Source organism: Chaetodon auriga, chromosome 17 (assembly GCF_051107435.1).
Source record: "Chaetodon auriga isolate fChaAug3 chromosome 17, fChaAug3.hap1, whole genome shotgun sequence".
NCBI classification, from domain to species: Eukaryota; Metazoa; Chordata; class Actinopteri; order Chaetodontiformes; family Chaetodontidae; genus Chaetodon; species Chaetodon auriga.
The window spans coordinates 10,774,389-10,790,490 of record NC_135090.1 but is presented as its reverse complement, the minus strand read 5'-3'; the positions used below and the strand labels follow the sequence as shown (position 1 = coordinate 10,790,490).

The window sequence follows — 16,102 nt, the reverse complement described above, 5'->3', positions numbered from 1 at the left end:
CATTTGGGAGCTCATCTGACTGCCCTCAATACAGTGCATGGCTACAGAGACTCCGAGCTTTTTGTCAGAGTGTAACTGTCCTCACTGCTGTATATGACTGTTCAACTGTGATTACATACATGCATCAGCAGTAAACATCTGTGTGATTCGAACATCGTCCTTATCTGGAGCACCACTTAATACAGTCTTGTGCTTCACAAGCTCAAATGAGATGGCCTCCAGCCAGGAACTTTGCTATCTGACCGTGTTTTCTGATGGAGAGGATTGCTCTACTTTAGGGCAGTCTGTCTTTCTGGTGGATGATGTATGTGTAACGGCATCGCTTGAATTCTGGAACCAATACCGACATGGACTTTGGCAATGTCATTTTCAAATAGTATTTAGGTCTGCAAAGCATTAGCTCCGTCAATATAGTCTGGTGTTGCAGTGGATGCCTTTTCACATAAAAATCCATTTTGGAAACATTTAAGTCTGTAAAACTGCGACTCATAGCATGGAAAAACTGTTGCTAAATGGGATTTTGCCATATTATCTGCATGACAGAACTAACTAACTGTCAGAAAGCTAATAATTCCTACTTTGAGCTTTTTATTGAGGTCGTAGTCGGAGGTGGTGTTGTACTGGAGTGTATTGTATCGAAAGGTCTAATATTCTGCCCATTTGTATGTAAATTGTGTGGACAAAATGTTCAGTTCAACATAACTGCAAACTACAACCTCAATAATAAACATGGGGTTAAATTCTTCAACACCCAGAACACCCATCTCTCCTCTGCTCCGAATTCTAGTGCTTTCCCTCTGCGAGCTGAGTGAAGCCGGCTGTCGACTTCCTAATTATGCAATCTGTGGCTGGGCATACAGTAATGGGAGACAACAGGGTTTTGTTGGGAGAGAGTTCCAACACTCTGCTACAGCAGCTATACAACAGCTGACATTTTGGTTAGACCAGCAAAAAACAGCGGCTGAGCTCAGGCAGAACGGCAGTCGGGTATTTTGGTTAAGCCTCTTTCGGGGAGGCTAAATCGGAAATCTTGACTAACAGCTAGACGCATTACAAATCATCCAGTAGTGTAGAAACTTGTGTGATGGCTTTGTATAATATTATGTAGATATTTGAGCCAGAAGGTCGACATAAATCCTAAACTTTATTTATGTAGCATCTTTCATGCCAAAATGGCTCAAAGTGCTTTGCAGTAATAAAAAAACTGAATAAAAACAGATGAAGAATCGATGTAAAAATGAGATGGAGAGCAACACTAGTAAAAATGAGATAGAATAGGAATAAAAATACAAAGCATGGAATTATTACAGTTCAGCCCAAACTATCGTACTCTATTGTGTTTTTGTGTAGTAGTCAAGCTGTGAATCGGAGGGTTTTTCTCCCTGTCTTACATCTGACAGGTACCACTACTCCAGACTCGGGTTTGGGTGTGTGTATTTGTGCGTGCGTGTAACTCAGCCACTCCATTATTAATGCAGGAGTGTTTTTGTTTGCTTGTTTCGGTGCCACCTGATCCTCCCTGGGGGATGCATTTTTAATGATCCAGGAAAGGCGAGACGCGCCCTGCGGTTTTTGACGCTGGTCAGTTGCCTCACAGTGGACTGCGTCACGAACCGTCATCCAACCCCCATTTACCCAATCTGGTCCCCTGCTAACAATATCACCAGTGCGCTGCCAGTTTTTTTTATTGCAGTGAAAAACTGCACAGAACAGACTGTCTCACTGACACAGTGTTCGCAGTGTTTGCAAAGCCGGTGCTGAGGAAGGTTCAGACTGCTGCACTGAGCCATGCCCTTGTGTAGAGTGAGTCAGGAACATGATTAAGGTGAATGTACCAACTGTTAGACTGATTTCTGTCTGACAAAACAACCGCTGCTAGTACTTTCTCACATTTGATGAGATCTATGCCACAAAGCAGACTTATTCTTACTCACACAGAGTGGCTATTACGCTGTGTATAAATATGAATACTGAGTGTGATCCCAAACTCTGCCAAGTCATTGTTGCAGCATAATGCATTACATAGCATAGCAAGTGGGCATTAGAGCATCAACACTATAACAAGCAACGTGTTGTGTTACGTTTGATCCAGGCCTCCCACTCACTGTATATGACCAAGACATGAAATAAAGCAGGGCATTGTCTGCAGCCATTCAGTTGCAGTTGTTTACTACGCTCTGCCCTCTGTTTGAAGCCGGTCCCACTCTCTCTCTCCCCCTCGCTCTCTGTGTCTCTCGTCCACTAGTTAGCCAGTGGCTGGGTTTGTTGGTGGGAGTCATGACACCCGGTGGTATCATGTGGACTGAAGTTCGTTCTTGAGGGGAAAAAAAAAAAAGAAAAAAAAGAAAGGATGAGCTGACAACTGAAAACACAACTCTGGAATGAAATCTTAATGACATTTTTGAAAACGGTGCATCTTGGTAGTGTATTTCTCTCCAAGGCCTCCACTTGCAGGAAGAGTGTGTGTGTCTACCCTGTTAGCAGAAGCCCCATCTGAAGTTAAAAAAAGAAATGCTGACTTGGCGTTCCCCCACATGTCAAAAGTCAGTGTCACTTCCTCAGATGACGATGGGTGATATGCACCAAGATGACAGAGAGGCTGGCCTCGAGCTGACTGTAAAGTCCTGTACAGCATCACTTCTCTTTATATAGAACTGGTTACTGAACGTTTCTGTTTGTATCTCTCTTTTCACACTCTCACATCTTCCCATCTCCACCTCTTTATGTCTGTCAGTCTCAGTCTGTTCTTGCAAGACATGAATTTATTTCCATCATCAGCAACTGTCTCGTCCCCTCAGCATCCAGACTCTTGCTCCAGCACCTGTCAGCTCTCCGGCTCGCCGTGTTGTGTGAGTGGATGGGTGGCCACAGGTAGAAGCAATGGGATGCAAATGTGCTGAGCTGTCGCAGCAGAGCAGACTGTGTGTGTCTGTGTGTGTGTGTGTCTGTCTGTGCCAGGCTGTAGTTAATCCACTGCAGGGTTTGCTGGGCTTGTGCCACAGCAGAAGGAACATTTCTCCTGGGTTTTCCAGCTTCTTATTGCCCTGGGCAGCGTCCACTGTCTGCAAGGCGCAGGGCGGGCAGCGGCCCTGGCACCCACACACCGAAGGCCCACTTTAATACCATCAGAAGCAGTTGGCCAGGCCGGGGCGTCATGCCGTGACATCTTAGGCAGGGACTCAAACAACCCTGGAGCAAATTATCCCTAGCCTTGCCTGCTCCTCAGCTTTTCTGTCTTTTTTTTTTAATTTTCTTTTCTTTATTTCTCTCTTATTGCCTGTTTCACTCTTCAATAGCCTCACTGTCTGCTGCTGCTGTAACCCATGAATCATATGAGTCATTCTGTTGCTCTCTCTCAGTGGATATTGCCTCGCATCCTCTGTAAACGCGATCCTTCCTTTTCATTTACTATTCCTCCATTTTCTCATCATCTTAAAGCGGCCCCCATCTCTTCTTGTGTCCTCAGTTGTCCTCTTTTCTTGTCCCCATCCCCCATCCCTGCCTCTCATTTTACTTCCCCTTCCTCTCCTCCCCAATCAAATGTTATTTCCTTTTTACACATTTCTACCTGAGCCTTACTCTCATGTTTCTGTTCTTTCCTCTCCTCTCCTGTGGCTGAGTGGGCCCTCAGTTAATCCACGCCCCTCTCTCCCAACCGCCATCCAGACAGACTGACAGGCATTCTTTGGCTGAGGAGTTGTCATCTAGCACCATAGGCAGTGAGATGAATCTTGATTCAGGACTTGGCATACTCATGTATGCATGCATGTACCTGCAGTGAAACTTCAACCGGCTGTGCACACAAAGCCTGCATGCATACTCAGATTGTTATCACTCAAATACCTGATGTGCATTGTTTGCAATACATACTCAAGCAGCCATATACAAATACAGAGAGCCCTTATGAGAGGGCTCAGCTTTAATCAAGTCAGTGGCTGAGGGTGTCTGCAGGCATCTGTAGATTCACAGCTGCTGCAGCAGCATCTACAAATGACAGTAAAACCGCATTTCATTTCCACTGTCAAACCAAACTCCCTCCATCCTCCTGCGAGGTTTGGAGATCAGATAACAAGACTGCCAGTCTGTGGATGCCCGAGCAGAACTGCTGTCCGCACTTGTGCCAGTAACTCCATTGTAAGGGTTTTGATTACTGACAAAACATTGTGTGTTTGGTGTCAGAGGCATCGATCAGCGTGTTTGGATGAAAGATGAGAGTAAGCGGAGGAGGAGAGATAGTGGTCGATACGGTGAGGAACGACAAAATGAGAGAGAGGAGCGGTAGATATTATCACAGCATGTATGTTAGATGTCAGTGAAAGAGATGTGCCTTCATCTGTACCCTGTGTGTGTGTATCAGTGTGTGGGTGGATCAGGAGTGATATTACACTGAAAGAGCTGCTGCAAGATGATGAGTGTATTTACTGGCTCCCATCTTAAAAGGATGCCACGATTCCTTCAATCTATTACCATTGTAGAAACCTCATACATAAGTTTACCATTTACATTTCTGCCTTAAAATTAGCTCCAAGCATCATCACCCCAGAGTCCATAAAACTATTTAAAACCCTCTTTTATGATTTTAAATCTATGTGGCCATCCGTCTGAATATAAGACACTTTTATATCAGTTCTAAAAGTCCGACTTTTCGTTGGTGCAAGCTTCTTTCATTCAAAGTAGTGCGTCAAGCTTCAAAGGAAGTGCAGGCGGTGAAGAGGAATATATTGACATGTAAATGGTTGTGTGTTGTGTTTAATCCTCCAAAAGACTATTCTAATTTGAGTCCAGAGGGGCAGCGCATGGGGAGACGGCCCATTATCCTCCAGCCTGCTTCCACATTTAGTGGTTGTCCTCGTGTGCTGCCTCTTCAATAAGGACGGAGTTAGAGTTCAGCAAAGTGGCCTGCCTCGGCACACACCGACTGTTCTCCAAAGTGGACTATTTGCAGGTGTTTGTCATGCGGACGTGGTGAGGGTATAGATTTCACAGTTATTAAAGCAGATAAGGGTGAAATGCTCTCACATTTTTCTTTCCAATGCATCAGGTTATTGGATTATGTGGGTCAACGTATTGATACGCGTCATATTAGGTTTGATGGAGCTCGCTAGATTGATTTTACCTCCTGAGTCATTCTCTACATGGAGACAGTACTTTATGCTGCTTTGAATGTGCTCACAATGGCCATTCTTGCATGTTTAATCTTTACCACATTCACCCTCTTATTTTAGAGTGAAAGCACCAAAATGTCAACTTCATCTTGATGCTCAGCTAAAAGTCAGTGGATCATTAAAGCCAGTAGGATTCATCCTGTGGGAAACATGAATGTATGAATCAAATTTCATGTCAGTCCATCTCGCAGATGTTGAGGTATTTCAGTCTGGACCGAAGCGGTGGAACGGCCAACACACCAGCCACGTCATTCCTAGAGTCATGCAGACAATGATGGCCAAAAAATTTCCATGAAAGACAGATGTATATTTCTATGCAGGTTACAGGTCAGTGTTGTTGGAGTATAGCCATTGTACATGTGAGGTTAGGCCACGCTGTCTGCTCCACAGCTGTCAGATTTGTGGTTGCCAGATGCAGGCCTGGTCGGACCATTTTTCAGCTTCCCATAGCAAAAGCAAGCAGCAGGCAGCAGTGTCCTACCGTGCTGTCAAGGTTAAACACAGTCGCACACATTACTCCTCCGTCCCTTTTATGCTTTATCTGTGGTCAGAGAACAAGAAAATGTTATACGTCCTATCGAAGAGGAGGAATGTAAAAATGTTGTGAGACCTAAAAATGACATCAGTTGAATCAGTCTGCACTCCATATTTCAGCAAGCTCTTCACCCTCTTTTTATCCTTTTTAAAGAAGGGTAATTCATGAGCTGAGCTCTTTCTTTCGGCGCCTTAATAATTGACCAAATTGACTGAACATGACCTTCCTCATTGGGAAAGCAGTGTGGAAATATGTACCAGTAGCTTCCCCACCAGACAGCCTTCACGATTCTTTATCTCGTGGGTAAATGCTCTCCATTTGATGGTGCAGTCTGTCTCTCTTTCAGCCAACCTTTTCTTATTTCCCCTGTGCATGCTCTTTTATTTATCTTGTCACTCCCTCTCTCAGTCACTGTTGTCCATCCTTTGCCTTCTCAGTTCTTTCTTCTTCTTTTTTTTTTGAAGTCCCTCTCCTGCCCTTTTCTTATCTATCCCCATCATTGTGCCTCCTCTGTCTCTTCTTCTCTTGCCTTCTCTCATGGATCCACCCTCGTCTGTTCTCATCCTTCCTCATGACCTCCCTCTCCTCTCTCTCTCTCTCTCTCTCTCTCTCTCTCTCTCTCTCTCTCTTTCTCTCTGACTGGCCACATGCTTATGCGTTTGTAGATAGCACATAGTGACAGAGAGAGGCCATTAGAGAGTGCCAGTGGTAGCATCGTGTCCGGGACATTCAGGACAGTGCAAGTGCTGGTGTTAGCATCCGTCAGCAGTGTGTGTGTATGTGTGTGTGTGTGGAGGAAGAATGATGTTTGTGTGCCTGTATATTTTCTTTTCTGTTTCTTTAATGCTTTGCACAATATTATGTACACGTGCATATGTGGATGTGTATGGATGAGTGTGCTTGTGTGTGAGCGCATCTGTGTGCGTGCGTGCAAGCGTTAATAATGCAGGGCTGTTGATCACACTGAATGATTGATGACAGCAAGGTCATGGATAGAGCTCACGCAGGCTCACACAGAGGAATGGATAAAAACCAGCGATGGCAGCGTCACGCTACATGTGTGTGTTCAAGCTGTGTGTACAACCAGCACAGTGTCTTAAACAGAGAGCCTGTTATTTATTTATTTACTGCAGTTTGTTGGGCTGTTGTCATGTGGTGAGATATTAGTCAACACCACGCTCCATCCACCACAGTGTACAAAATGTGGAACTAAAAGCACAAAATATCTTCACTGACGTTTTTCCTGCTTTTTTTTTTTTTTTTGGTTTTGAACTTGTTCGCCCCTTATTTTGTTTTCCTCACACAGCTGACACACACACACACACACACACACACACACACGCACACGCCAAGTGACAAACATAAATCTGGCTTTAGGCTTTAATCAATACACATGATGTGACATGACGCCTTATTGATCTCTACTGAGAATACGTTTCCTCTTTCACCCAATTCAGAGAGGTCAGAGCGCTGAGATAAAGTGACTGTGGGAACGAGGTGTTGCATCCTCAGTGCATGCAGCGCACGTTTGTTTCCCTCGTCTACTGTAGTTCTGATTCATGTGATCCCAGCGTACAGTTTGACGGTGATTGACGTCATCAGGCTAAATGTGTGATATCCTTCCCCCCAACGCCTTGCCTGTAGGGGACAATGCCATGTGGCAAATGTTGCGAGTTTCTCAGATTTTAATGATAGCAGCTGCACTCAGTGTGGGTCTGCAGGTGTCTGTCTGACTGAGAGACGCACAGACAGCCCTGATGACGCTTATATCATCGTCCCGGATGTTTGCGTATCCATGTAAACACTTTGCATACCCGTGTATTCGATTGTTGATCGCCGGCAGCCAGTGTTCTGCAGAACGCCGCACCACAGACGTGACAGGAGCATGCATGCTCAGGCCTGCTCGTGCACAGCTCTGTCACCTCCTCCCCTTCCTCTTCGGTGCAGAGATCAGTGGGAGCGCTCGGCCGGGATGAGATGTGAAGTGACGGCTGACTCTTGCTGTGGAGGAGAGGTTCCTACTCGGACAACACAGCGTAGAAGAGGAGAAAGGTCTCTCCCGTGCCCATCACCACAATATGTTTATCTACGCTCCAGTTTCCTGTTGTTAATGGGCTGATTTGTGGTTGCAGTTGTGGCTTTGTTCTCAGGGTCTTTATGTACCACCTTGTTGTGTAGATAATGAATGGGTTGGGAAGACAAAAGGTCTTATTTGCTTCCACCCATATTCATGAACTCCACCTCTCTGTAACAGCAACAACTGCTATGTTTTATTTTGTGCGCCACTTCCATTAACTCCTTGTACTTCCCTCTCCAGGTCTTCAACACCTACTCCAACGAGGACTACGACCGACGTAACGAAGAGGTGGATCCTGTGGCCTCCTCCGCAGAGTACGAGCTGGAGAAGAGGGTGGAGAAACTGGAGCTCTTCCCTGTGGAGCTGGAGAAAGGTGGGAAAGAGAGTCTAATACGAGGTGGTGGATCCTGTCAGTCACGCATTACACCCAGTAGATAGAATCACCCACATATACATACGGGATGTCAGCTTTTTTTTTTTTTTTTTAAATTAAAGGTGTGATATTTCTACTTTACTTTTTTTCTGTCCAGGTTGTTTTTTAATTTCATGTCTTTTTTCAATACAGCAGTTCACTGCAAATCTGCTTAGATCCCATTAAAAGACATTGTAGTGCACAGTCTGTCCTAATTCCCCAGCATGAGCTACAAAGAGGTGATATTTCATCTTCCTCACTTATCTTTTCCCGTTGAGGTTTTCCGATGTTGTAATCCAGTATTGCCAAGGACCCAAAATAGACATCGTACGGTTTCACCATCCACTCTGCGTTATGTAATGGGGGTGGATGCTATGCTGCTACACTGGAAGGGAATTTCCCATCCAACGCATTTCCTATTTATGTCAAGGCCACCATGGCCGACAGCAAATGTCTTCTCCATTAATAAATCAATTGTTCTTCTGTTTGAGTGTATTCATCCATTCATTTTTCCATGTATCCCTCAGTTCTCCTGACATCATTTTATAAGCCACCATTTTAGGTTGTTGGAAAGGGAGGAAATGGTGGTCCTTAGCCCTGCGGCGCTCCGTCACACACATGCAGAGACCACAAACACACACTTTTAACTGCTGCACGGGGCCTGTATGCTTCCAGATGACGACGGCCTGGGGATCAGTATCATCGGGATGGGTGTTGGTGCTGACGCGGGCCTGGAGAAACTGGGCATCTTCGTCAAGACCGTCATCGAGGGCGGAGCTGCTGAGAGAGACGGCAGGTGAGAGCTCCTCTCCTATTGGATCTCCTGCACATGACTCAGCGATCACTGCGTCTGGAGACACATTAAAGCAGACGAGAGCACATGAAAGCTCAGCATGCGCACCAAAGATGCACCGACCACTTATTGTACAAAAACACACAGCAATTAATCAGCTGTGTTGTTTCCATTCACCCACCACTGACTTCTCTCCCTCTCTCTCACACACAGCCCCCCACACACACAGTCACACTCTGTCCCTGTCAGATTTAGCAGCAGGGTTTCGGATTAGATCTGCTGGGAGAGGCGCAGTCTGGGACATAAAGTCTCACACAGGACTGTGCAGCGTGTAGGTGTGTGTCTGTGTGTGTGTTGTGTGACAGAGACATTGCGTTGTGAGTGTATTACGTCTGTTGTTTCCTGTGTCAGTTTGCAGAAGTTCGTCTGCAAAAATTGAGACAGGCTTCCATATTCACCGTGTGTGTGGATGTGTGTGTCTGTGTGTCGTTGCAGGGGAGAAACTGTGTTTACGTTGTGTGTCTTTGTGCATTATAAAGCATGAACAGTGCAGAGTAAGCACTGAGCCAGAGGTAGAGGAGGAGATGACAGCTTCCCAGCAGGCGAGCGGTGGTTTTTCTGCCTCTAAACCACCAGCTTCTACCTATTAGTGTCTCTGTGTGGTTCAGGTTCCCCATAAACAGATTAAAAACCTGATAGGCACTTCCATTTCACGCACTACGCCAGCAGTAAGTACTGTAAGCTCCGCGTACACACTGGGAACCCGAGTGCACTGGGGTTGTTTGCGGTAGGTGTGTTTCCTTTTGGGGATTAATTTCTTTTCTTTTATGTAGCAGCCAGGGCTGGCATTTTCAGGAATACATGAGAGTGAGATTAGTTAAAACGTAGCGAGCGGAGAGACGGGGGAGAGGAGCAGCGAGTGAGGAAAAGAAACAGCTTGTTCAAAAGTGACAAAAGTTGATCCTGCTCTAAGATGACAGTTGCACTCTCATTTCCTTCAATGAGTTGGGGGGAAGTGAGTATGAAAAGTTGAAAAGATCAGAGGAACGCTGCGCTAAAGCTCAAGTTCAGTTCATTTGTGAGCCTGTAGTTTGAGCCTTTTTCTCATTATTTAACCCGAGCAACATTTTACATGTTACTGCTTCTCAGTTCTCAACAATCTATTCAGTCTAGTTGCTGTTTTGTAGGTGAATAATCCCAAAATACTCAAAAGATGCTGCTGGCTTGTATTTTTAGTCACACTAGCAGCATGATTCCAGGCATGAGTGTTGGTCTGTCCACTACTTTGGTCCAGGCTACCATGACATTTCACACAGTGACATTCATGGTCCCCGCACTAATCTACAGCGGTGAACATGGTAAACACCTGCTAAACATCAGCATGTTAGCATTGTCATTGTGTGCAAGTTACCACACTGACGGTAGCATTTGGCTCAAAGCACCGCTGCGCTGCACATACACCTCATGCAGCCTCACAGAGCTGGCAGCGTGACTGTAGACTCTCAGTCTTGTTTTGTTTTAGTCTGCACATTTTTTATTTCAACTGCATGTCTGCACTCAATATGGAGGACAAAAATGTATAGAATTAACATTCACAATGGGTGAATGATAAATTGAGACTGCTTTGATATATATATATATATATATGTGTGTGTGTGTGTGTGTGTGTGTGTGTGTGTGTGTATATATATTTCCTACCGTGCAATAGTACAAAAACACTGTATTTTTTACAACAATGTAGCTTCACATCTGGTTTAATTTCAGCTTGTTGCGTATCATACCCCTCTTTCTGTTCACATATTGTCTGATTGAATCTATACTGTCAGGAAACAAAGGCAAAAATCACCTTTAAAATATTTATGCAAAATAATGACTGAATGCATAAACTCTTAGACATTAGATAAAGATATTGATATGATGACTGATACGGAGTGTTGCAAGAACATGTTTGTGTTCTTTAAGCCACTCATCCAATGACACTGCACGTTTCTATGAACCACAGTTGAGGACTGAAGTGTGTCCTGTGTGAAATACTGAAGAGAGGCTGGTGTGATCACACACAGTAAAACCCCTCTGATGTAGACAGCAGTGTTGTTGTCCCAGCGTTGCTCTCACTGATGTTCACTATTCAGACTTACTGTGAAAACATCCCATTTACAATTCAGTCAGTTTCAACTTTGATCCCATTTGCTGCTGACCTTCCTGCGAACAGCGGGAGACGGAGGACAAATACTTCTTCTTGGCTTCTTTTAAAAATGTTTTGATAGTTTAATGCAGTGTGCAAACATATACTGCACCATTGGTACCTCCATTATTGTAAATGATAGAAACAGAAGAGTTTTTTCTGAACCTGCAGTTCTGCCTGTGTGCCCATGATGGATTTCACAGTAAACCTCCATCACAATATGAGCTAAATAAACTGGAGACTTAAGATATTAGCAATAAATACAGGATAACATATACACATGAATTCACCCTCCAAGTGCTATCTCACACACACACACACACACACACACTCAGGGGAGAACACACTAGCCAGAATGTAATTTCCTTCCGTCATTACCTTTTCCAGCTAGTGGGCTTTCTCTCTTTTGCTGAGTCGGACTTAATGGTCCGAAGCACACGCACACATTAACAGGCAGACAGATAGATGGGCTTGGCTGTTGCTCACTGTATTGTCTGTCTGCAGATGACCCTAGGTGTGTGTGTGCGCGCTGGCGTGCGGAGGAGGCTATGAGATGAAGGTGTATATTGCTTTATTTGTATGAACTGTCATCTTCCTTTGCCGTCTGCTTTCTTTCCCGCTGCCTTTATCTCAGCAGCTGTTTGTCAGCCACACAAAGCCAAACTGAGACATTAGGCGGCGTGAAGGTCAGGGAAGCGTCTGAGCTGCTGACGGACCTGCTCGCTCTCTGTCTACCTCTCGGGCTCTATACATCCTCATGACCGCTCTGGCTGATACGCTGGGTGTCAGGGTCATATTAAATCATGCGACGCAGCTGCTTTATGTTGTGACAGACTGAGACAGGAGGTGGCAGGACACTGGTTACTGAGCCATCAAAAAGCATGGCTTGATTTTGATCTTGACTCGTTCAAAACTTCAAATTCAATCTGCAGACGTGTTGGTGTAAGGAAACATGGTTGAGGTAGGGATTGTAGGTGTTTTTGGAGCCATTCTAGGGACTAAATAAAGATGATCTCAGCCTCTGCTGCACTGACTTTGACCACTCTATAGTTATACAATCTCTTGTGAGTCCCTGGAGTTTATGAATGTGTAATAATAAACATCTCTAAAATAGGTTGAAATTGAATCCTTCCCTTTTTATTTTACTTCCTAAAAACTGGGCCCTTCAGTTGTGGCTCCATCATGCAAATCAAGTAAAAATCAGTTGCGAGGCTTTCAGCGTTCATAAAAATGTGCGCCGACTTGTTTGAATACGTTCCATTATATTGAGAAATCGTGCTTAAAGCAGACTTAGTGTGTCTCAAGGTTCAGGATGAATGGAAGCTGTGACGGTGCATGTGCAGTGATCACTGTCATCACTTTCCTGTCTCCAGAGCAGTTGTGCTGTTTTTTTCACAGCATTTTATGTCATGTGACAATTGGACAGGATTAAAGTGGAACTGAATTCTCTGTGTTCACAGATATTGGTCCTGCAATTCTGCAGGCTTCTTGCATGTTGTCATTACTCTGACCAAACAGAAGCAGGCCTTCACAGTGGAGACCACAGTGGTTAGTTTTGGACAAGAATGATGCATGTGTTGTGCCTTCAAGCAGTGAAGTATTAGAACAATATGCTGTTTAGCTGAAAAATAATGAGAGCTAGTTTTTGTTTTATTCATATGACAAAGAAAATATTCAAAACTCAGATTCAGAATCCTTCTTAGTCTTGTTCTTATGCAGATTTCCAACATGATTCAAACTGCATATTTAGCGAGGACGTCTCTTTTAAGGGATTTGTTCACATTTCCCCCATCATGAATAGTGGATCATCAGGAGTTTCATTTCAGGTCAAGAACTCCGCTGACCTCTCACCGTGTCCAGAGCAGAGCAGAAATGCTGGCTGTGTTGTGGCCCAGGGAACGGCTCGCTGGCAGCCGTGTCCTCGTTAGCCCAGTTTGTTTTGAGCCTCATCTCTTCTGTCTCTTTGTTAGGCAATAGTCTGGAGCTGTCGCGCTGGAAATTTGTGACCGCAAGAAAGTCTGGCTCTGTTGTAATTTGGAAAATAAAATGAATATGCATGACAGGCCTGTTTGTTTGTCACTTGTTGTGTTTCTTGTAGTTTTGCTGCATAAGTCATGTATCTTTGCAGACTAAATCAAACACTGTACTTGCACAAGGGATTGTTGCACAAAGTGTTGAATGATGCTTTGCTTGTGTGTGTATTAGGATCAAGGTCAATGACCAGATTGTGGAGGTGGACGGGACCAGTCTGGTGGGTGTCACCCAGAGCTTCGCTGCCTCCGTCCTCAGGAACACATCAGGAGTGGTCAGGTAAGACAAGCACACAAGCCTAAAGAAAAAGCTAATCATAGCAAATGATTAGTCCCAGATGTAATTTAATGGTCCTATATTTTCAGCACAGAAACAGTTCTGCTACTGAGGTGAGATAATTGATGCGAGAGACTCAAAGACGTTAAGATTAAGTGCTTGATTAAATGTTTTTTTTTTTACATTGCATACACACATGAGATTTGTATGTTTTCACCCACTGATGAGGATCTTTGGATTACCCTAAGATTATAGAAACCAAAGTGTGTCAAGCAGCTCTCAGCCCCAAGAACCAGACTTCCATCATACAGTATTGGACATAATCAACTGCAGCCTCTAGAAATTCCCTCTGAAAGTCAGCAATGATCGGGGACGTCCACGCTGAAAATAACAAAGACAGGCTTCGCTTCTCTCGGCCGCTGCATGGCGTGATTCTGAATGCTGGTCGTCCTGCTGTCGTGGTGCAAAAGTTGCAAAACACAGCCCGCTTAAGCAGCCATGCCCGGTGAGGTTTAGTTTGGCAAGCGTCATTACCATATCTGAGACGGGTGACGATGTGGGAGCACAATATGTGACAAGAGTCTTGTGTGTTTGACAGTCAAGCAGTTTTTGGCAGGGGTCCACGTAGAGCAGTGGGGAGCAGACAGCACACACACACACTCACACACAGCATGGCAGGAAGGCTTTGATTTGGAGAGCTAGCACAGTGTCTGCTTTCTGTTATTTCTTACTCTTATCTTTCCATTTTCTTGCTATGGTTTCTATTTGTGTTATCTTTTCTCTCTCTTTTATCCGTTTTCCACCAAACTAGCTCCAGTTCTTGAACCTGTTCTCTTCAGGATTCTTGAAACCTTGGTGCTATCCATTGAACTAGCCCACGTTTAGCAGAACCATCGTAATCAAGGATGCGTCATCAACAGAGGGTGTTGCACAGTGTGGAGTAGAAGAAAGTAGTAAACAGTAGTAGAAAGCTTGCAGGTCACATTGATGACCTGCAAGCTTTTGACTGTTCTTTTTCCTCTTCCTCTCTGTCTCTAACTCGCGTTTTTCCTCCGCCTTCATCTCACATAAATGCTGTTATCACACTTCTTTGCATCCTGTTGAAGCCATTTGGCCTAATTCATCGATCCACCCGTCCATAGACAGATTTCACATGGTGAGATAGCTGTTATATTGGTGTTAAATAATCCAAAGCCTCAGCATGCTTTTCAGCCTCCATCCTATTCTGGTGGACACCGTCTCTGGGGAATAGATAGATGTGTGTGTGTGTGTGTGTGTGTGTGTGTGTGTGTGTGTGTGTGTGTGTGTGGGGAGCACAGTGCCTGGGGAAAAGCTGGTGGCTGAACAAAGACATGTCCAACACAACAGACTGTTGGCTGGACAGATGCTGTTTGCTGAACTAATATTGACAATGGGGGTTTTCCACATACCAGGATGTGGCCCTACAGGTGAGGCAGCCTTGAAAAGGTTCCATCTACCACCTGTCCATCTACTGTATATAGCAAGTTTAAATAGGTTAATGTGAGCAGTACAGGACGTCCACTCTAATCCGCCTGTCAAAGATGCAGAATTACACTGAATTACATAGAATACATTTTAGATTTAAAAGCATATGAAATATACAACACTGCGACAATCTTATGGCAAGTTGTAATAGAATCAGCAGACCGAGTTTCACTCTTCTCTCCCTCTCTGCTCTCTCACTATTTCAGTCATCCTCCATCATGTCTCACCCACTCACTCCTCCTCCGCCTCCTCCTCCACCTCCTCAGAAAATCCTCCCCCCTCCCTGTCTGATCACTAGAGATTTTATGGCCAACTGTCCTATATTTGCCATCTTAGCTATATTTAACCCTGACTTCCAGCAGCAAATCATGCAGGTTTTAGTCAGAAGCCCCCCTGACACTTTTAAAGGCCCTGTCTTATAGATCACTTGTGGGGAAACACAAGAGAAATAAGCACATGGACAACAGAATGCATCACTTATGCTGCCGAATTTAGATCAAATTTTAGCTCAACGTGGTTTGATGCACCTTTTTATAAGCTATAATGGTGCTTAGTCTAATTGTTTGAGCTGCATTAACATCATAATCTTTAAAGGCCAAGCTGGCATGAGTTTATCGTAGTCTTCCGTTTTCCTTGGCCTGTTTTTAAAGATTTATACCTTCAATTAAACAAATGGGCTGAATGCCACAGACAGGGAAGCCAGAGAACACAGTAGCACTAATTCAGAAATATAGACTAACACCTTCTTCATTCTTTAATTAAGTCTGTCATGATGCACCAGCTGTTTGCAACCTGCAGAGAAAAAGTTTAACAAAAAAGAGGAAATCCTATTTAAATGACCTTAAATATAATAGCTAACACATTTCCTCCATGGTTGACCACTAGCCCTATCTGTGAACCTGTGCTGACGTCCTCAAACACTCGTCCCTTCGGGTCCCTGCAGCATACCGTCCATTTAACTTCAAGCCATGTCTGCACAAATTGGAGTAAATCAAATCAGAAGTGAAGGTTTCTGCAGTTGAACTGAGGCAGCGCTGTGTGTGGTAACCCCAGAACAGTGGGAGGCAGGGAGGAACTAAGACAGACTCCCCATGCGTGAGGAGAAAGGCTGTTTCCAGGTCA

At 44.5% G+C, this 16,102-nt stretch overlaps 1 protein-coding gene across 3 annotated transcripts in view; it reads left to right on the top strand.

Moving 5' to 3' along the window:
• The window catches only part of ppp1r9a (protein phosphatase 1, regulatory subunit 9A), a 43,780-nt gene that overhangs the window by 7,528 nt on the left and 20,150 nt on the right, over window positions 1-16,102 (top strand). For all 3 annotated transcript variants that reach the window (XM_076754919.1, XM_076754920.1, XM_076754921.1), the window contains 3 exons: window positions 8,018-8,150; window positions 8,865-8,985; window positions 13,373-13,477. In XM_076754919.1, coding sequence (XP_076611034.1) covers window positions 8,018-8,150; window positions 8,865-8,985; window positions 13,373-13,477 — 359 coding nt within the window. The remainder of the gene's footprint in view (window positions 1-8,017; window positions 8,151-8,864; window positions 8,986-13,372; window positions 13,478-16,102) is intronic.